General features: G+C 41.4%; 1 protein-coding gene across 2 annotated transcripts in view; it reads left to right on the forward strand.

The window, feature by feature from the left end:
- Positions 1-23,085, forward strand: part of usta (uronyl 2-sulfotransferase a) — a 47,676-nt gene that overhangs the window by 1,194 nt on the left and 23,397 nt on the right. Inside the window, exon 2 of one of the 2 annotated variants that reach the window (XM_046372539.1) lies at positions 20,623-20,739. The exons of the other annotated variant lie outside the window; for it this stretch is intronic. Within the exon in view, the coding sequence (XP_046228495.1) occupies positions 20,623-20,739 (117 nt within the window). The remainder of the gene's footprint in view (positions 1-20,622; positions 20,740-23,085) is intronic. 2 annotated transcript variants of the gene reach the window in all.

Consider the following 23,085-nt stretch of genomic DNA (forward strand, 5'->3'; position numbering starts at 1 on the left):
TTTTAAATGAAACTGTATGTGGATGAGGGTAGATACCTCTTTTAAAGCCAGCTGGTGCGCTCCAGCCACCCAGCGCTCATTACGCACGATTGGCACCGGTGGAAGAAGACGCAATAGTGTCTCAAGCATTTAGAGCACCATCGCGACTTTAGACTACAATTTAGCCTTTAGACTAAAGCCAAATATGTGCTGGTGTTTTTCAAACAGTAACGTTTCTGTAATTGACACGATGAAAAGCTTGTGGAGTTGTTTTCTCTAAGGGAGAGGTGGTCAACTCTATTCACACGGGGTTTCTAATTTAAAATATTGTGTCCTCGAGGAGACATGCTTGTTTTCATTTAGTTGTGTCTTTGCACCGCTATATTTCTGTCTATCGTATTGGGTAATAGCAAGAAGGAAGCTGATAACATCTGTGAGCCCCATGCGCAGCTGTATCTGGATGGATATCTGTGCTGAGCATCAGGCTTTAGGATAAGAAATATCAAACATCGAGAAAGAAAGTTTGCAGTTGTGGGTTCATATGTGCTGCTGCTGGTGTTATCTCCATCAGCGTGACAGTCCCTGCTACAGCTGCATTGGAACTTGTGTGTGTGTGTGTGTGTGTGCATTGAAAGGACGTTGTGTTCCTACCTATTTCTCACAGAGGGCTTGAGGCCTTTATGATGTGATAAACATCTGGAACAGAATGAGAGTCACTCACCAAGTAAGCCACTAATCCCCTGGGTCAGATTGGTTTCCGGTGGACACACACACGCACACACACACACACACACACACACACAAACACACGAGCATGCATTCACACAAACACCTGCACACTGCGGGATATTGTCAAGAAAGCATCTTGATTTGACTTGGTCCGGTATTGCAAAACATAAGCACAGACATTTTCTATATGTAACTTTTGCAGCACATTAAAAAATTCCCCCAAATGCTGGTCAGATCAAATTAAAGTTTCATAGCTTTATTTGGATATCAAAGAGCATAGAAAAAGGCTACAACTTGATTGCCTGAGCAGACACTACATACACTACTCACACTAAGGCAACATTCACTCTGATGAATCTTTGCAGCCTAATGTGATTTAGAAATTGCGGCAGTCGATGCAAGTCCATTTTATTTTAGAGTAATTGCACAAAGCTAATGCACCACAGTCAGCTGTAATATCTCTTACACTCATTTTCTTACTGGGAACCACTCTGCCTCTGAGAAGTGCTATAACACACACGCAAGTTTAAGTTGTCGGATGAGTCTCAAAAGCCATACTGTACAAGATGAAGCCCATGTTTGTTTGTGTTAGCAAAGATAAGCGCACAAACACACCAGCAAACAGTTCTACATACAGTTTAACATCCCAACAGACAGAAAAATCCACCAACACTTATGCATATGTGGACCATGAGGGCCAGGACTCCATCTAGTAGAAGATGAATGAGTGTCTGGGTCCACCTGCATGACGTGATTTTCACAGCAGCTCTGCACAGAGACCCAGAGAGCCTGGGCCTTCTCAGAATGACTCGTCTATGTTCAGCTTCAGGAAGGGGGCTTCTTATGTAACAGTGACACACTCTAGCACCTCTGCTGGGATCCGATGAGTAATCGTCTCTCTGCTTATTTTGCTGCCGGGGCAAGGAGAAAGAGCTTTGTTCCAGATTTGGAATTGATATGTCTCATTTCAGTAATGAAGTAATACATTTCAGGGAATTCTTTTCATGTTTTAGGTAAAAAAGCTTTTCGCCTTTTCTTCTGGATTCGGAAAAGGTTTGTTGCTGTATGGGAAAAGGGGGGGGGGGGGGGACCAAAGGTTGAGGGACGCCAGAGGTCGTCTGTTCATTGCCCTCATCCTGAAGAAACCTGCACTGTTGAGCTTGTAGTTGGAAAGCTTGCTGTGCACAATATTCTTGTGATTTTCTGGCAAAATTGCCTGTGCTGGTGCTTTGAAAGAAAGTTTGGAGCAAAGTTATTTTTGCAGAGAAGAGAGTTCCACAGCTTCACCTTTACCTCCGTCACTTGCATACCAACAAACTGTTTGGAGGAAACTTCTTACCCAACCAACTGGAATTAATGAGAAAATAAAGAGTATATTCAGCATTAATAATCCTCCAATGTATGTATACTGAGTGATGGGCAGGGTCTAGCTTCCCATAAGCATTCAGTGATTAGCGGATTTATTTACCGTAAGCTGACTTGTGTTACTTTTGGCTGCACTGTGCCAAGATGAAGGTGAGGATTCCTGGTGGGGTAAGTGGGTGTGGGTGTGTATGGAGAAAGAGATTAGTAGGTTGATTTTGTGCGAGTGTGTGTTAGGTGTGTATGTTTCTCTCAATCAGATGCCCTGTAGGGGGAACAGACCCTGTTTTGTTTGTGCCAGCGGGGAGGTCAGTGTTTGAGGGTGTCACTCAAAGTATATCTGCACTAACTGAAACGTGCAGACCTTTAGAGTCACTCGCCACTGTGTGCTCCCTGTCATCGTCTCTCTGAGTCTCACACAGACTGATGTTTCCACAGCCAATCCAGCTACTCTGTCGCAAAGCCTCCGTTTTAGTGATGCGTCTGTGTTGCAAAGGCGTGTGTGTCCGTCTCCACGTGTGAATGCACAACCGCACCTGAGAGGGCTGCAGTGATTCCCGCCGGACATTTGACTTGGTTTAGCTGGAAGATCTCTTACTGAAACACAATTAACTTCTTTCTTTTTTTTCTAAAAAGGTGGACCGCTCGCTTCAGCGCTGTAGGCCACCCTGACTGCTCAAAGGTCAGGAAACCAGCATTGAGCTAAAACTGTGCTGAATGACTGAATTATCTGCTTTTCAAAGTCACTTTTGGAATCTTTTTATAGCAGCAAGCTGTCTCAGGTTCTGGTTAAAATCCAAAATGTGAAAGGCTTCGGAGAGACAGTGACGTGCCTGAGTTTGAAGCCATGAAGATCGTGTTTGACTCTTTCTCTCCGTAGTCGCGTGCATCACAGTTAAATCTCTGCGCTGACTTTTCAGAAAGGCCTACTAGTTGAATCTCAGTGTAGCCGTGATCTCAGGGAATGTGAATTTAGAGAAAATGAGTTTTGTCTCTCTCAATATTGAACGTCATCCTCTTGGAGCTCCCTGGAGCCGAGAAAACAAAACAGAGAGAAGGATCTAGAATTTTCTCTCTGTTCTCTCAAATCTTCCAGTCGTTGAGTTGGATCCTTCAGGATTAGCTAGCACATACTGTATGGTGTGCTGAATCCTTGGATATGTGAATGCATTTAATGTCCTTTTAAGGACTCTCGAGTACACAGCTCTTCCTCTGTGTTTGTGTGTTGTTCCCTGTTCCCCTACCATAAATCATAAATGTTGAAGGAACTTGGTACAACTGTCAGTCTCTCACTAAACATCACTCTGCTTCTCAAAAGAACTCTGTAACCCTAAAACACTCACACACATAAATTTAACTTGCCAGAAACTGGTGGGTAAAGTGCTGGAGTTGTAGACTGCAGGGCGGTGTTAGGGATTGGACAGGTAGACACAGCGGACACAGAAGAAGCTTCAGTCTTATTTACAGCAATGCTGGCCAGGAAGTAGGTGAAAGCAAACTGTTTAAGTGAATTTAAATAAAGTTTTGTTTGGCTGGTGACCACTGGGTTTGAAGTAGCGCTACAAATAACTTCTATCTATAAAAAGAATAAGAGAGAAAAGTTGGAAGGGGAAGTGATGTGGAGAGGGAAGTGAAAGGTTGCCTGCTGTGTGGGCCAAGAAGAGACGTGCAAATATCCAGCCTGATGTGGTCCACGCAAGCACAATGCACCTCGCTCTCGCTGTTCCTGACGTCTGACAGGACAGACTTAAACGCTGAGTGAGTGTTGCACTTTGCTAATTGAGACGAACAAACATTGAGATGACGGAGGCTGACATCTTTGACAGTGAACTCTTCAGCACTACTAGACACACTTGTTTGAGATCATTTATACAAAACTTGAATGTTGTACTGACCAGCTTGAATATACGCACTACTTTAAAAAAAAAAAAAGTCAAAATCCCAAAGTTTTGAAATAAGTCAAGGGAAAATGTGTATAATGATGATGATAATATGATACATGCAAGATGTAGCATATTACCATCTTGCTTGTGCAGCTTTAATGTGGATCAGTGTGGAGTTAATTCAATTTAAATATGAATCAATCGTATCTTAAGCGAAATACTGGGGAAATGTAAGAAAAAATATCAGACGTTATCAAGTGGAAAATTTTCTTGAGTGCGAACGCTCAATTATCGTAAGAGTGAAACTGACATAATCTCAATTTAATCAACTTTCATATCCGTGTTAGATATTTGTATATGTTTATCATTTCATAGAAATGCAGATGTTATCCAACACACAGTAAGACTTTACATCCATGTATTCCTCCACAGAAGATTATCTTCAACCAAAATGTTACATGGTTGCAGAATATCATCTTTATCATCTTTTTACATATCTTTTTAGACATGTATCTGCCAAGTGCAGCCACAACATCCATTGCCTTGGTGCTTAATGCCTTAAATAAAGCCAAGACACAGTAGTGATCACAAGGAGTGAATGGTACTTTCAATGTATTCACTCTACCTTCTGAAAGCAGAGACCTGTTCCACTAACCTCAAGGATGTCCTGTTGCCCCCATTCACTTAAAACTGATTAACCCATGAGCATATTTAGTGACATACACATCTTATACCTGTGCACACACACACACACACACACACACACACACACATATTGTAGTGAGGAAACTGTCACACAAACTACACATTTGCAAAAGGGCTTTGTTGAGCGAGCCAGACATGTAAGTGTGATTTTTGGAGCACACAACCCACCATTCACACCAGTGCACCCACTTCCTGTTAAAGGATATTAGCAGGATATTACAAGGTCTTTTTTACATTAAGTCATATTTTGTTCTTCACATTGACAAATTTAGTGCTCTGACGCTTAATTGGAACGTATACTGACGGAGTCCATGCTTTCAGGCTGTTGGCCAAAGTGTCAAATAAAATGGAAATCAGGCCACTGTCACTCAGCATCTTAAAATGACTAACAGGGTTGCCAGGTGTGTACCGGTCTGACTCAGGAGTGAAGCTGGTCATGTGGAAAAATACTGTCTTGATCCCTTCACTTCGTTTCATTTTTGGCAGAAGTGGCAAACCAAAACACAGACGTACATTTCAAATTAATACCAAAGGCTGCTGCTCCGGCTGTTGTGTCACGTTAAGCGATGAAGCTGGAATAATATTTGGTGTCGATCCAACACCTCCAGCTGGCAACGCAAATTAGGAGATGAAGGGTGGTGAACTTGACCTATTTTCTCTACATTCCCTCTGTTTACAGTATGTTACTCCTCATGTGAAAGTGTGAAGAAAAACTGATCATTACCTCTGACAGACCCCAAAACAACTCCTAGCTGGCATCACATCCAGCCCTAAATGCCAAAACAATCAGACGGCTTGTAATTCCCTCTGGGTTGGTAAAACAAGCCGCCCTCCCTGCTGAGCAGAGGCTGGCCACGCTCTGTTTATTTACCTGCTTTCTAACGTACATGCCAGCTTGTTAATTGGCTTTAGGGGTCAATAAAGGGATAATAGTTTTTACTTCAATGGAAAGCAAAAAAATACTCACAATGCTCTGGTTTTAATTTGAGGATTTAAAACAAAACAGTAGAAATTAGATCAATATTTTATGATTTTAAGCACTTCTGTGTGCAGTGAATGGATTGGCATATTTTCTTTTTTTATTAGTTATGACAAATGATGCACTGCTTTTTTCTGGGTCATTACAAAATGAAATTACTTGAAAAATGGCCGCATCTTGACCCTGTGATTACACAATAGAAACAATTAGCATTACCAATTAGCATCTCCATGCTTGAGAGGCTGCTATTGCCCACTCCAGAGAGACGGAAAAACACTAAAACAACACAGGGTAATTATCCTCCATTAGTGTGTTTGTGTTCACCACACAAAAAAAAGAGAGCAGATGGAAAAAAAATTACCAATGCGCCAATGCTGTTAAACTCCAACTGCTGTTCAAGGTTTACTGAGCAATGACGGTTATAACCCGAGAGAAATCCCTGATAAATTTGTGGGCAATAGTTGCCGACCAGACTTGTGAGCTGCCTTACTGAATGCATATGGCCTCTGCTTTTGACAACTGACTGCAAAGGGCTGATCAAATTAGTGGCTGAAACTTGTAATGCAAAGACATCAATCTTCTCGACTTTTGGCAAGAAAGCCAGTACGGGTATGACTATTTCTTTAAAAGCATTTATAGTCCAACTGTATCGTGAAGCAGTGAGTTATGTTCCATACAACCCTAAGCTGTTTATTTCATCCTTTTGTTCTCCATATATTAAAGAAAACCTACACTGGCTCAGAAGGGGGTTGTTTTTAGGAACTTTGTGCTGTTTTAAGGGGTTGCCAAGACACTGATGATGACTGGTTGTGGTGACTTTTATGTTAGCTCCTGTGGCGGTGTGTGAATGGGTGGGTGGCTCACAACCCACAGCCACTGGGTGGTACCCTGGCTGATGCTTGTAAGAAGACGACTACGTATATCCCATAATTTGAAAGATCAGTGCCAGGATAAATAGAGGTCCCGTGAGAAAGTCAGGTGTCCTCTTACAACATGTAAACTGAATGAACTGCCTTTATTATCAGCTCTGCCCTCTTCATCCGAAGTGACGAGACCTCTAATCTTAATCCAGGTCATTTCAAGGCAGTTAGAAACAGAATAATTGTAGTTTGCTTTGTGAGCGCTATTGATTTCTGGATCAGCTGTGCTCTACCGCATATCTATGTGTCCTGGTGTTGTTAGCCTATCTGGGATGTTTGTTTGCTTACTTTGGTAAGTGTTGAAGCACCCAACATTCCTCTGTTTATTGCCACAGAACACCCAACATGTTGAGGTCTTACTTCCGTTCCATGGGCCACATATACACTTGTCATCAAACAGCAGGCCGGTGTGGTCACTTAAGTCAAGCAATTATTTTCCAATTTGATTCAAGAACTGAATTCTGACTTTCTCCTCAGAGTCCGGGTGGCAAACACATAGCCCAAAGCCAAGTAATTGGTTGTTATGGGACTTGTTAAGAGGAAACATGTTACCCGGTGGTCAGCGACATACCTTGTTCACTGAACTCTCCCTATCTTTATTCTAAGTGAGTTTACCACAGCTCTGTCTGTAAGCCTCATTTGATGGCAATGAAAAAATATATAGAGGTTTAAAATAGAATCCTTAAATATACAGCGGGGCAGATAGAGCGGCAATGCCCAGCCCATGTTGTTAAAACCACTGTGTGCTGGTTTGAGGAAATGTATTGCTTTGCACTTTAAAGTTTTATATAACCTAGGTTAAGATGAGTTGAATGAGAAAACCGGTTTCAAGACTGTTTTCTAGTATAAAGTATTTTCATATATCAGAACCCCTTAGAGTGACTATGTTGAATAGTAACAATGGATCACATGACTGTGTTCGTGTGAAAAATGGTCTCTTGCAGTGATGAACCCACAGAGGATTAAAGTACCCCCTGACTGTGCAGTTAAGCTTCAGGGAGCGTTTAGATTCTTTTAACTCATTGTTGTGGTTTCCCAGTCTGCAACTCTTTTGGTTCACTCTCACCTCTGTCATTAGCTTTGTATCCAGACACATTATGCAGCTGTTTTCAGTGAAAAGCTCTTACAAACCTGCTCCGTGCTACCTGCCAGCACCAAACAGGAGGTAGGCAGACTTAGCTGCGTACCTGATGACCCTAAGTTGGTAGAGTTGGTGAAGACCACTAAGAGGCTCAGAAGAGTGAATTGGGCTTATATTCACCAAGTGACCAAAAACGGGACTTGAAATCAGAAATCAGAAACGTCTTTATTGCCATTGTAAGTGAAGAGGTTTCACATTACTAGGAATTTGTCTTGGTGATTGGTGCATACATAGAACGTAACAAGTAACATATAATAGTAGAATAAAATAAAATAAAATAGAATAAGGTAAAACAAAATAAAATAAGATAAGTAAAATAAATATGGTTCTGGAGGTAGTCCAAAAGTGAGGTAGTGCAGGGTGGAAGTACAGTGATGAATGAATGAAATGAATGCTAATGTTGGTCCTTCTCTGGTAATAGGCAGCTGTTTGCTAACGAGTTTGCCTTATCAACTTAAAAGTATGTCAGTGTTGTTTTTACAGCTTGTTGCACTCACCCCAAGTGGAAGAAACAGTGTATACTCGTAACATGTGGAGTACAGTCTATTGTACTACTACTGCACTACATCGTTTAGATCTTGTTATGCGTTGTTGTCGTATAGATTGTATAGGCTAGAAATGTGCCAGTGATTCGGTTTGATTTTCACTGATTGTGCGTTTGTTGTGACTTGTAAAACTAATGGATGGATGTAGTCAGTAAGTAAGCTCCGTCTAACCGTGTTAACCTTTATTTCATTCTGTCTTTATTCATTATATGCTAGCTCGGTCGCTAAATGTCATTTTGCTAGACGCCACGACTGAGGCCTAATGTCAGGTGTGAGCTTTTCAAAGACCCAGAAGTTGCCTTTTTTGTAAAATGATACCGAAACACAGATTATCATTTTCTATAGCCTTCAGCCTTTATGGTTAAGGGGCTTTTTCATCTCCTCTGCACAGACCTGTTTGCCAAAAAAGCCCCAGACATAAAATTTGAAAGACGATAGTAATTTGCGTAATTTTACTTGCACATATTTTATGTGCAATTCCAGTTAAAAAGTAAAAACTCCTACTTGGTCTCTGATGAAATATAACTGGATTCAGATTAAGGAAACACCATTACATAGTGATAAAACAATGTTTCCATGAAGTCAGGAATACTGGGGAAACACACACAGTTACACATTCATGCTCTTTCAGCTGCTCCTCGGGCTGTTCATTGATAATATGCAACTTGTGCAAGAAATGCCTTTATGCGTTCCACTTTCACTTCATTGCCCTGCCACATTTTCCTTAGTTTAGTCTAAGAGCTACTCTGTGCGTTACACTCCAACTTTAGGTACTTTACAAGAAACACACTCTTCACACAAACTAGAAAGAATGCATTTATTTTTGTTTAGAGAAAGATAGTTTTTACAGAGCCACTCCACATATCTGAAAGCCAAACTAAATAAAGAGCATAGCTAGAAAGATGTGGTCGAGCCCCTCCCAACCCCCGTCCAAACAGAGCCTTATGCAACAGGTCTTTATTTCTGCCCGTCACTCAGTCAAGACAAGAGCCTGAAGTAGTACCTGTCTACTTCAGGCTTTTCTCTCAGTAACTTAAAAATGTTCAGCAAAGGCCTTGGCACCCTTTTGACTTATAGTTATTGTTATAATTTTACAGTAGCTTGCTGAGGCCAGAGACAGCGCAAGACATTAACACTGACAGGGTTTGGATGTGGATCTGCAAAAAAATGCATACTATGCTGCCAATATTCCACAATGCAGTCCATAATTTCAGTTTTAAAGATTCTTTATAGTCAAATGTGATTAATTCCAATTTTCTTACTTTTTCCATCTGTTTTACTAACTTTAAGACTGAAGAAACTCTTTTTTTCAAATCTCTGTGTCTCTTTGTCTCTCTCTCCAAAAGATATAACATCCTTATACTACATTCATGAGTGACTCTTCCTGTCCCTGTTTGCAACAGATGGAGTGATACATTAACTATCCTTGAAGAATACAAATATTTCATTTTGTCTGGGCTCAGACAGATTAATGTACTAAAGGCAAAAGACGGGAGTGGACGCTCTGAGGACGGCCTGAAAAGCATTTTTGAAATGTTCAGATGGAATGTGGTCGTCCCCCGTGGAAAGCAAACCTCACCTCGACCAAATCTCACACCTCTGTCTCAAAATTTGCTCTCCTTCCCTGAAACCCACCTTTGTCTCCCACCACTTCTGTCTCTGTCTTTCTTAGTGTCCTTGTTTTTTAACGCTTGCACATTCCTCCTGTGAGGATAGGAGTTCAAATTGTGGCTGACTACACGTCATACCCACCCCAAAAAAAAGTGAGTGGCAAAATCCACATCCTGCAATCATCTGACAGACATATGAACTCTTCCCTGTCAAGATCTTTTTTTCCTTCATGTTTACCCCTCAGACACCTCGACTATTAAAGCTGTAGCCGAGACGTATTGTAGTGCTGCTGTTCTCAGCTGCAGCCATAGTTCTTTGTGAACGTTCTGGTCTATTGGTGGAACCACGTTTTCCAAATGTTTTGTAGAGACATCTTGAGTGAAAGCAACACAGTCCAAAGTTAACAAAGTCTCGATCCTAAGAAACACAAACAAATGCCCAGCTTCCAAGAACTTGTTCTTTTTCCTGTCCTGGTTAAGACTGAGGTTGAGTCCATATTCTTGACTGGGATTGGTTCAACAGAGAAGTCAGCGGGTGTGGTTCACGGTGTTAATTACATGGCTGGAGAGCGATGGTTGCATTTGACTGGTGTGTATATATGTTAGAAAGAGAGAGTGACGGACTCAAATTCGAAGGTTTTACCTTAGTTACTTTGTGACCAAACCGAGAACTTCAGGAATGCAGTCCGCCATGATATACAAGCATCTCTTCAATCTTCAACAAGAAGTCAGAGCTCATGTTAGGACCTCAGATAAACCCAGCTTGAGGTTAAATCGGTAACTCTATAGTTCAGGGCTGAATGTTAAACTACGCCCCTTGAAAAGCCATCAGTTGTCTGGCCTGGTTCACTGGCCCAGATCCTGGTTGTGTAGTGTTTCCACTGGCTTGGCCCAGAACAACCTGCTTCCCTCATGGCCCACCAGCACCTTCCTGCTGCACCAGTCTGGCTTGGACTGGACTGATTTTGTGCCAGCTGGACCTGCCTGTCCTGTAAATCCATCCATCACTCTGCCGAAAGCTGTTCTAATTCTTTACCACAAATTGTCACCCCAAGAATCGCCACTGTTTACCCAGCCTGCCTCTCTCTCTCTCTCTCTCTCTCTCTCTCTCTCTCTCTCTCTCTTTTCCTTTCCCATCTGTTCCTTTGCCACTTTCTCCCTCTACATCTTCCTGCCGTGTATCTCTTCTCACACCATGTATTATTTTCCCCTCCAGTTTCCCCTCCTGCAAGTCTGCAAAAAGCTTCCACTTTAATTCTTTCCTGGACAGCAAACTCTGAGCGAACAGATGCAGCCTCTGTGTTGTTCTACACACTGCAGTGGACGTGTAGGACACTAACAGACGCACACATGGAGGACGATGCCACTGGTGTGTGGCTGGGTGGCATTGCCAGCTGGAACGGTTATGTCTCTAATCACTACATGCAGTTCCATTACATATTTAACCACAGGATTTCAAAACCACTGTCTCTCTGAGCAGTTTGTATCTTCCTTTAAGCTTTTGCATGTCTGTTCATGTGCATGTTTTATCTGTTAGAGAGAGAGTTTGCAGACCAAAGTGTAAATAGTGATTCCAAGTGTGCACATTCTTATATTGGTGTTTTGGTGCTGCTACTGTTGTACAGTACAGCTGCTTTTGGTAAGGAAACTATGTGTACTTACTGATTGCAGTCTATCAAAGCTTGTTATAAATTATTATGGTGAGGAAGATTTGACAGATTTTTACAATCTGTTGGTGTAAATGGTTTCTGTTTCACTGTCTGAGAGAAAAATTAATACAACCTTTATTATGCTGGCTCATGAAATTTGTTTTAGGACACACATAGGTGAATTCAATCTCAAAATGGTGTAATTAGGATTTTATTTTCCTTTTTAACTCTTCCCACCCTTCATAGTCTCTCCAAAAACTAACTGAAAGCAGTCATCATTCCATCTTTCTATCTCTGAACTTCTGCCCTCAACTCCAAAGATGATCCTAACAACTTTTCTCTCTCTTTCTCGCATGTTTCGTAACAGGTTGTTGTTATGCTTCGTGGCTCTAGCATGCAGCTTAGTGTTAGCCTGTCTATAATTAACCGTTCTGTTTTAATGAGGTGTTTCTGAAGGGCTGAAGCGAACCGCTGACCACTAGCTAGTGTAGCCTAGTCCACATTGCTAAATTAAAGAGAGGCTTGATCTTCAAGGCCGTGCTTAGCTGGAGCCTGAACTCACAGGCGGCTGCTCAGTGCGTTTTAGTAAACATACAAAACATGTAGACATCAGGAACAAGCATATTTTGTTTATTTCTGGTGTTATGATACACCATGTTGGAATTACATGCTCGGTGTTTGTTGTTAATGGAGTTTAACAAAAGAATCCAGCCCTGAAATCATGCCAGTGAACTACAGTGAGTGCAGTTTATTGCATGTATAGTAGAATGTGGACAAGATACCGAGAAAGTGAGCCATCCTGAATTTTACAGAAGTTATACTTACTGCACAAAACACAAAGCTATCTAATTCTTACAGTATAATGTGTAATATAACATAATGTGCAGAGAAAAAAAGTTTCAAATAATATGGTGAAAGTACTATGCACATTGTTTGGATTGCACTCAATTAAAAGTAAATGTTCTACATTAAAAATTGTAGTTAAAAAAAAAGTACTTAGTATCGACATACTCATTGTGGGACATGTTTTGTCAGTGATATTGTTGATAGTGATATTTCCTGTACATTGATGTGTAAAATGGATTTTACAGGTATAGGTTGAGGTGAAGATACTTTTCAACTATTTGTTATACTGTTCTGACTTTTAGATCAATTTATTTATTTGTGAGTAAAATCTTAATCTGCGAAGTGTAATAAACAGCGGAATAAAAAGTATAATGCTGTACCTCTGGTAAAACAGTATTTGTGTTAAGTTACTTCAAATGGAAATACTCAACTAAATTGCAAGTACCTCAAAATTACACTTGAGAAAAGTTGCCCTGATGTTGATTCTTCAATGAATAAACTTCTAGGCCTTCATTAATGGAGAGGCACACATCACTCAGTCGCATATGTCTGAGTAGCACGCAGTATGTGGTGTTCATGTTGCTGCCTGTCTATTTATAAGAGTAAAGGATCCCAGTCTAAATAAAGGGGTTGAAGGACATGTAGGAACTGGGCCCATGCTGGTTATTCTTCCCACAATACAACTCCCAGCTTTAGCGGCTGCATTTGCCCCACAGAGATGGAAAGCTCACCACTCAAACCAGACTTTCAAGGAGTTTGTATGTTCTGGTTCCATGCTTGTAATATGAAATGCTTTTTAGGGAAACATGGTGAAGATCAGACCATCCTCTCCTCTGTATTGTTTCCTCTGTAGCCTGACTCTTGTTGTCTATTCTTTTCCTTTTTATCTTTGTTTGTCCCTTTACTTTGATCCCTCTGACAGTGTCATCTCCCAGACTCTGAGTCCTAGCGAGTTGGACAGAACTCTGCTTGTGCATTTATAGGCAGAGCTTAAAGCAACATGACACATTGATTACAGGCCAGTGAAGACTGTCTGGGTTTGTGAACTGTGAAAAGCAGCATATGGACAAAAATGACCATGACTGACCACAAATACAGTTGGACAAATGCATACGCTGTGCTGTTGTGTGGTTTAGTGCTGACGAAGTCAATGACATATTGAGGTTTCAAATATAACTTGACCAGCGCATTTAACATTAGGTGTGGATGCGGTATAGCTTTTATCCCCAGCAATCTCTCCTAGTTTTTACAGTCCATTCCAATTCGATATTCATTGCAGTGCTGTTTTCACACCTTCTTTCTTAAAAAAGGTGCAGAAACTAGATTCATGCCAGTCACATATCATGAATCAATGCCAGCATTCAAAGCCAGATCGCCTGACCGCGATTGAGTTAATCGTCATAGCTGCCCTCAAATGACAGCGAGCTGCCCGTCAGATGGTGTTTATGAATGAAAGCTAGTTATTTCTCACCGCGGCTCTCTCTCCCTCTGTGAGCTAGTGTTTGGCCTGAATCTGAAGCCGTGCCCACATTTCCGAGAGGCCAGTCAAGGGTGAGAGAGTTTCCCTCACCTTAACGCCGTGGAGCTCTACCAGCTTTTATTAGCATGAGTCAACAGCGTCGGCGTGCAGACGCAGTGTTTGTTTGCCTCTGCCATGCATGCATGCGTACAGTAGCTATATGTGTGTGTGGGAGAGAAAGAGAGAGGCTCAGCAGGGAGTCTGCTGGGAGAGTACAGTACAGGGTTTCAGTGTACTGCCGCTGCCAAGATGTGATATACTGAGCAACCCTGCCTTAAGTCAGCAGAGGCTGAGGGAGTCTTAGCACCTTCAGCCTTCCCTCTGCCCCTGACAACAGAAACAGAGGAGGACTACACTTGGCACTCCGGTGGTGCTGTAAGGAAACCCACTTTATGAAGAAAATTAGGTTCCTAATGACCCATAATAGGTGAATATTTCATAATTTCTCTTTTAGAGCTTGTGGTTTTGGTTTTGGTGCCAGAGAAATGCTGGACTAAAAAGCACAAGAGTGGGCAAAATGTAGTGGTGCTCAGTGGTGGGAGGAAAATACCTTTATTCAAGTACAATTTTGAGGTACTCATACTTTAGTTGAATGTTTTATGCTGCTTTATCCTTGTATCCCACACTACATTTCAGAATGAAGTATTTTATTTTGCACTCTATTATATTTATTTGACAGCTTTAGTAGCGAGTTACTATAGTGGCTACTGTTGGTCTGCATTTTTCTCATTTATTAGCATGACAACTTTCTTTTCCCAATAAAGTTCCACTTCCTATCCACCTGTCACGTGGCTACAGAAACTCCATAGGACAACAAACATTCACAGAGGTGAATAGGAATTAAATCACATCAAATATTCAACAATATATCTCTGAACTTCAAAGTTGTTCCATAAAATAATAACATTTTTTCATTGTAATGGGGTACTTTCACATTGCTGTGCTGGTAGTTTTACTCAAGGACATAAGTATTTGGTCGAAGAAACCGGTGTTAATGCTGCGCGCAACCTGCAGATCAGCTGATGTCTACTTTAAGAAACACAAAAAATAGCACAGAAACACTATCATTCAATCTGGATTAGATTGTACAAATCAGTTACATGATATGATATGTGTCCCTGGTTCTCACATATATAATATGTGACACAGATGTCTTTGATTGTAGGTGTGATTCAGTCCGCAACCTACAGCACACTACCTTTACTTCCTCAGTCCACTCACATTACATCTGGTCCTGTAATCAAAATGGCTTTGTCCTCACTCATCTTGTAGTTGTTTTACGTGTTTGGATGTGAGTTGTTATCACTCGTTTGAAGATTGTGCCTTCAGATTTGATTCATGATGATGCTGGATTGATTTTAAAGTGCCCTGATTGTTACTGCAGTACATGCAGCCTGTTTCAAAGGCCTCATCTATAAATATTCTTTTGCTGTTCTTGGAAGTGCGAGCTGCCATCTGTTGTTTATTGCTCGGCTGTTGCTCTTTGCTCTTTTTCTGGCCACTGTGGCCCGGTGAATTGCCAAACGCCTGTTACTGCGTTATCACCAAACTGTGCAGACATTGTCACTCCACTTGGATTGTTCACTTCAATTAGTTAAAACAGTTTTATTTCAGTTGGTGTTCTCTGTAGTGTAGAAAATAAACACGTTTTTGATTATGTAAGCGCGATATGTGATACCCCAGCTGTTAGTCGAAAAGTTTGTTAAAGTTCTCTTCTTTTTTTGCTGCGACACATAACATGTGCTCAACATATGGCAGATTCACTTTATTTGGCACCTGACGAGAGAAGGGGAAAAAAATAACAAGGAAGGAAGTGTGTGTGTGTGTGTGTGTGTGTGTGTGTGTGTGTGTGTGCGCATGTGTGTGTGTACATGTGTGTGAATGGTGTTTCAGGAGGCGCTGGTGATGTCATGGGTCACAAGGTGGTTTGCTGCAGACTCACATCCTGTGGCTTCTGGTGATGGGTACTGTAAAACGTGCCCGCTCACTTTTACACTCCCACATGCACACACACGTTTGTTATTTTTCTCACACACACACCTTTCTCTCTACTCTTTTTTGTCATTGCCCCCCCCCCCCCCCCCCCCCCCCACATTCATGTTTTTAAGACTTTCACTCATCACATACAGTATGCACTCATATCCTGAAAGAACTGAGCACAAAACAAAGGCGTGGTAGCGTCCTGGTCCAGCAGCGGTCCAACCTGGCACCAGCCAGCGCTGAAGACCAAGATAGAGCCTGACAGCAGTTTCCGTCAAATGAGTATTTATGTAACAGATGATGCAGACGTGGAGGCCAGGGCTCCCCTAGCGTTCACTTTACAATTAGTGGGAGGTTTTGGGATTCACAGACACGAGTTATATATGTGAAAGCACACATCTCATGCATGCAAAGTACAGATACTGTAAGCATCATGCACTAAGAGATATTTTAAATGCTTATTATAAACTATTGCACATACATGCACGAGCAAACTGGCAGCTAGACTGCATCTGCAGAGCACCGCTGTGTATGGAAAACAGTCAAAAACGGAGAGGCAGAGTTATGGTTTGGAAGAGTTTAATTCTTCCAAATAGGTAGTAATTACGTAAGAAAACTATTGCCCAACTATGATTATAACGATGATGTATTAGGTAAATTAAAGTAATGCAATTATCTCATTGAAATAAATTAGCTATTGAACACTTGCGGTAAACTCCCTGGCATTCGGGCACAATGTATCTTCGACTAGTGTTGGCCTTGCTCCTGGTTTGGTTTCCTGTCAGCAGCGAGTATAAACATGCCTGACTCTGCATGGCACCCGACTGCAGCTGACTGCGCCTGTCAGTTTATGGTGACTGTGTCTATTTATGGTATTTCTATTGCTGCAGTTTTCTTTATTGTAGAGGCAGCTTTCTTTCTTTCTTTCTTATGTTGTTTTCTTTTCGTGTGTTGTTGCATATCTGCATTTTTTTGCTGACACAGAGCAACAAGTAGTATTTCCTCAGTGAATAAGAGGTTTGATAGAAATTGTTGCCCAAATGATGATGATGATGTTCTTGCAAAATGGGTTGTGGCTCCATTCATCATCCATCTAATGTGCAAAAAATAGAAATTTTGACTTTTTCCACATGAGTATATTCTGGCGTTGGTTTTCTTGATAGGAGAAAGAATTAATTGGACTGCTCATATGATTGTTGATTGACAGCCAGTGGTTGCAATAATACACCGTATGTCTGGAATGGATCATATCTGTGCTGAAATCACACCTCTCTGTGTCAAACAGAACATTGTAAAACCCACCCATAAAGGTCTATTGTTGGGGCTCATGAGAAAAGTAGCACGCTTCAGAGGACCTCAGTCGCACATTTTGTGGAGCGCTCACTTTTTTTCCCCCTGTGGAAATATTTTATGACATAGTCGCAGTTTTGACAAGGCTATCCAAACTCTATTACAACTACCAAACTTCTCCTGGCCTGCAAGCCTCTCATTCCATTCCATCATTTCACTGAGCATCATTCCCCTGTGTCTTTCGGTCCTTTATCATCTGCTCTCACAAGCCTTTATTTCTCTCTCTCTCTCTCTCTCTCTCTCTCTCTCTCCCCTCCTCTTCTCTTCTATCCCTCACTCCAGTGTGAGACTTAGCACCACACAGGCTCTCTTTATGCAGTCTGTTTGTTCTGTAGGGCCAAGCTGCCGCACCGTCCCCTGCAGAGGCAGAAAGAAATGAGACGTTAGATCTGAGGCGTCTCAATCAATAACCTTTCTGTTCATCAGCGTTTAACACACGTGGACACACACATTGTCGCTATTAACATTTAGCAGTATAAAGAGGAATGCATATGTCTCCTGTCATCGCCCATAAGACGAGGGTGCTGCTCACAGATAGTTGAGCCTCTGAGCCAACACTTCCTGTCAGGAAGCAAAAAAATCCCATCAAATGCCAGGAAAAAGTAGCTGCTGCTTTCTCATTACAGTCCTTAATCATCATTTTGCTTTCTGTTCCTGATTTTCATTGTATTTCACAGATAATAATCATATTAGATATTATTACACAGAGGCACGCCTAGTTTCATAGTATTTGAATAAGTACTGTACTTGTTTGAGTGCCAGTATAAACTGTATGTGTTTCTATGTCTGTGTGTGAATGAATCTGTGTGTCCTGGTGAAATCATTATGTTTTCTCTGTTGAAGGGATTTCAGGCCGTTGAGGAAGCTCTAGTTGCCAGATAGTGCAATTTATCTTCCTCTGCTCCACAGAGGACTCACAAATTGATTTGATAAAAAATTGTTCCTGTCTCCCTCTCTCTGTCTCTCACTCTTTCCCTCTCTGTCTTTCCCCCTGACTTTCTTTCTTTTCATTTCCTCACTGTGCTGTAGACTATGGCAGCTGTTTTTCCTGAATCTGTTTCTTCTGTCACGTGGTGAACCCAGAGGGATTCAGTTCCTGTATGGTAATTCACTCTCTCTTGATCCCTCCCTCATATGGTAATTTGTGTTCAATTTAATGTCCCCATTCCGCCTCTTTCTGCTCTTCCACCAAAAACTTTCCATACTTTCTCTAAATACCGCTGTGTATAGTCTCACAGGGTGTGGGGCAGCAGGTGATTTACCCAGCACGAAAGAGATGATCTGCATGTGTGAGTGTGTGAAGCGACAGCCAGAATCCAATAAACTTAGCTTAGCATGAAGACAGGAAACAGGTGGGAGCAGCTAAAGTCTGCCTACCAGCACTTCTAAATGCAATAACTTCAGAGGTGCCAAAGCCAACAGGTTACCCCTGTTTCCACTATGTATGCTAAGCTAAGCTAACTGACTGACTCCAGCTTCACATTTAGCATACGGACAAGAGACTGGTATATACAGTGTTGTCTCATATAACTTTCAACAAGAAAGCTAGCAAGTGTGTTTCCCACGATGTCAAACTTTCTCATTCACTATTTCAGAGCCTCATTCATCCTCCTGTGTTTTTATGTGTGTCCTTAAAGCTTGCTGCTCTGCGCAACTGTGAAAGAGCACATTGCAGGTCTTCCAGATTTCAGTGGCTACATGCACGTCCAAGCATGAAACCTAAAACAAGCAGATAGCCACGGTGCGAGAAATCCCGCAGGTTTAAGAACCATTTTTTGTATTTGTTGTTAAACACTTAGACTTATAAAGCAAAGACTCTTGGCTTTTCGGCTTGGATATCTCAGCCTAAGTGTTCATAATGGTTGCTTTTTCGTTCCCTAACAGTCAATGTTGAAAAAGAATCCTTTCATGATGCTAGCCATCATGACAGGCCAGCAAAAAATGATGATTTGGTTCACCAACAGTCTAAAATATCCAGATTGGTGATGATTATGCAGCTAGGCATGAGTGTGCATCCAGCTCTTTGTGTTTCTCCAGATTTATGTATAGAATGGCTCATTTGTGACTCAGCAGCGTCACCGCTGAGTCCCAAAACAAGGGCGCAGATTGTTTGGAGTCCCCACAACCAGCTGTTGTCTGTTTTCAGTTGACATTTCTGAGATTAAAGGAGTTGTAGTCCTTTTTTTGTTTCCAATTCCTGTGCCTTTTTCTTGTTAACGGTTAGATCTCAACATATGCAGGAGGACTTTTTTGGGGGGGAGGGCGAACCAACAACATTATGCTTCAACTGGCATTGAAAAAGGTTGATACATATAATGGGAAAAACAGATAGGCTTCCGAATCAAAAACAAGCTTGTGTGATGGGAAAAAAATGATTATTTCAAAAGCTGATTTTGCTTGGTTGAGGCTCACGGCCAAGGGAGCTGTATTGTAAACAAATAATTAAAGCAGGATGTTTTTCTGTGCTTCTTTCACTCAGGCAGGGCCTTCTACAGCAGAACCAATTTAATGACTATTACAGTAAAAGCTTCCAGTCAAGATATTGCATAAAAAAACACTGGTTTGAATAATAGACCAAGACTGTGCTTTTTAATGTTAGGTATTTTGATCTAACTTTAGATCAAATGTTCTGACAAGAATTTGTTGTAATTAAATTGAAGTCTATATCCCCCTAACAATGTACGTACAAAAGCTCTGCTTTCAACAGCAGCAAAACAAAGTGTTGAATAATCTGAATTTACTGTGTGTTCCAGGTCATGCTTCGTCAAAGCTGATTTAACAGCCCTGTCTTAATCATAAAAATATGTGTCATTGTGAACATTGTGATGGTGCTAATTGCGCAACATCTTACAATAAGACTACTACCTGAAACCATAGGTTGTCATTTCAGTTCCCCTTGCGTATGGTACAGATGTCACCAGTGGTAATTGTGTGTAGCTGGGGAGCCCAGCCATATATGCACGGTGCATTTCCACATCTGGGATGTGTCTTTGGGTTAAGAGCTGGTGCAAAGCAACAGAGGCCGAGCTGCGGTTCATTTTAATGTGTTGGCCGCCAAAGTTTAACTGCTGTTGTTGTTGTTCATGTACAAGGCTCTACCATTATTTACATCTTAAAATGTTCAGACATTACTTTGATTTTTGCATTTTTTTACTTAGACTCAAAACATTTTTTTTTTCAGTTTTCTGTTTTCTGATGTTGTTCAATTCTTTTCCTAAACCTGCCTTATGTTTTTCAACACACTGCCATGCTCTAAATGAATGCCACCACACCCAGAAATTTATTTTTTAGCCTTCTTTTTAGAGCATCCTTAGCTACTTTTTTTTTTTTTTTTTTTAAACATCTTGGCTAACATTTTGTATGAGTTTTTTCTACATCGGTATAAAAAAAGGAAGACCTAAAAGTCCATTTGACCTCTTTTGTAGGAGTGTTTGGAAAAAATCACTGGCCAGTCAAAAATGCCCCCAGCAGGCACTTTATCCATAAGGACAGGCTAGAAAGACAGCTGATGTCAAGTCCACATGTCCACAAGTCAATACGAGGTATGTACAAACTGCACAAATACTCTGGTGCTCTCTGAAGGGGAAGTGGTTTGTCCAGGGTTAACCGATGGAGCATGAACTTCACCAGAAGTTCTTGAAAGCATATCCTGTGAATAACAGTATTTCTTGTTTCTGATGTGTGATTCTCATTATTGTGTATTTTGTAATGTTGACATTACCACCCACAGGATGTCATACTGAAGAAAGAGCATTCGCATCACTGCCTCACAAGTTGATGATCAATTACTTCTCCTTTGAGTGTGGCGTCAGACGTCTATTAGGGTTTCAACTGTTTGCCCAATTTTCTACTTCATGGCTCATTTCCTCATTTCAAAGCTACCTGATTTCCAGAGAAAGTTGGTGCTCATAGACTCTGTGACAGCCTGCCAGATAGGATAGAGTCTCACAAGGTTTAGAGTAATACTTGTTTTTCTGTAGAAGCCAGTGCAGAGGAAAAGGTGAAGTCAAAGTAGCCCCAAGAGCTTTACTCACATAAGTGTAATTAATTACACTGTGTGGTGAATTTTGATTCTGAAAGTGATGGAAATCCTCCTTGTTCTCTTAAACCTCAAATGGAAGAATCCTGCAGCACCTTGGCCTTTGGGTTTTTAAGCAAGTGGCACTCCACAACCCCTCATGTTGTTACTTTGCATACTGCTTCACTTGATTTTATACACTTCGCTTGGCTTCATACAGCCTCGTTGCCTGCCTCTTAAAACTTTGAGATGTCAAATGACTCAGCTAGATAAAGTTACCGCTCCAAGTGTAAAATCTACTGATAGTCGTTTGACAGTGACAGCTCAAAGTTCATTATTTTTGATGTTCACTTTGAAACGCACTAGTGGCTAAACATCAAACCAATCAATCTGACAAACCATGCACAAATTAATTCAAATTTGTTCAGTTCTTCAAAGTGTATTAGGTTCCATTGACCATTTTTACTGTGAAAGGCATTCATATGGATGATTTTCCCATAAATTATACAGCCAGCCGCTGTTTCCACTTTCTTTGACAGAAGCATTGGAAATGATTAAGCATCTATTTTTCTTGTTCCGTTAAGTATGTCTTATTTTTGGACTTGTGGGCATTTTGCTGCACGGCCACCAGTCAGCACATATCTGCTGGATCATCAGTATAGTGGTACGTCCCTGTCGTACAGTATACACGGTGGCAACCACCGATGTCCACAAATGACATGCTGACAGTCACGCTGACGTCTTCCAACTCCTGCACATCTGTATGCATTTGTGTATGCCCTTACAGTACTCTTATTCCATTTCACAAACCAAAATTTTAGGGGAGCAAAAAGTCCACAAATTAGTCTCCTTGCCAGGTCTTGACATTTGGGCACCTACAATAACACAGCCTATATATTTATATCACAAATCTGTCAGACCATTGTTGATTCTCGAGTTACTCAGGGGTGATGTGGAGCAGGGTGCAGTGGGTGGAGACCCTGACCCTTAGCTTAACTCTTTTCTGTAATTAGGTGAATGGGTCGAGCTATGGGTCTTAATGGAGGGCCACTCCCACACTTCAAATCAAAGGGTTGGGTGACCACACACACACACACACACACACACACACACACACATTTCACAAACGCACAGAGGAAAGTGTGCATGTAGCCCGTACACACTGACTTTGTATTTATGTGCTCTCTAATATGGTACGAATGTTTAGTAAGGAGTGTAACCAGAGACGTGCGTCAAAGTTTAACTGGGTGTGTTTGACACAGCTGACGTAAACTACAGCAGGGTTGATAGAACATTCCAGGACGGCACCTCTGTCACCTTCCATCTTTGCTTTCAGTCATTTCCCACAGCAAAGCGAAGGTCCTTCAACCTCAACTCTGCGCCTATCCTCTTGGCCGTCTTCTCAGCAGCCATTCCTGTGTGGTTTTTCAGCTCCCACCTCAGCCTATTCTGGGATGTGTTCTTTCCTAAGCCCTACTTAGCTAGGTCGCCAATTTCAAAAAGCAAATGAAATGGTCCCTTCTCTAAATACATGTTTATGAAATTCCAAAACTCACTGTAGCATTCCTGAAGAAGGCCGACACCAACAGGGAAAATTCCAGTGCCGGAAAGTCTTGTTCTGGAATGATTCGGTCAAGACCTCTTGGGTTATGTTTACAATTCCAGAGATCTCTACAGCACATATTACAATTTTTCTTTGATTTGATTTGAAATGAATGTTGTCAGGAAATATTACCAACCTCTTTTTTTAAAACATTGGTTCATTTCTTATAGACCAATGCTATGTTTTTTTGAAAAACAAGCTAGCTAATTATAGCTTTGTAGGCATGATTAGCAATGGTGCTGCCGCCTTCTTGTGCCTGAGCCAGAA

Source organism: Scatophagus argus, chromosome 19, assembly GCF_020382885.2.
Source record: "Scatophagus argus isolate fScaArg1 chromosome 19, fScaArg1.pri, whole genome shotgun sequence".
NCBI classification, from domain to species: Eukaryota; Metazoa; Chordata; class Actinopteri; family Scatophagidae; genus Scatophagus; species Scatophagus argus.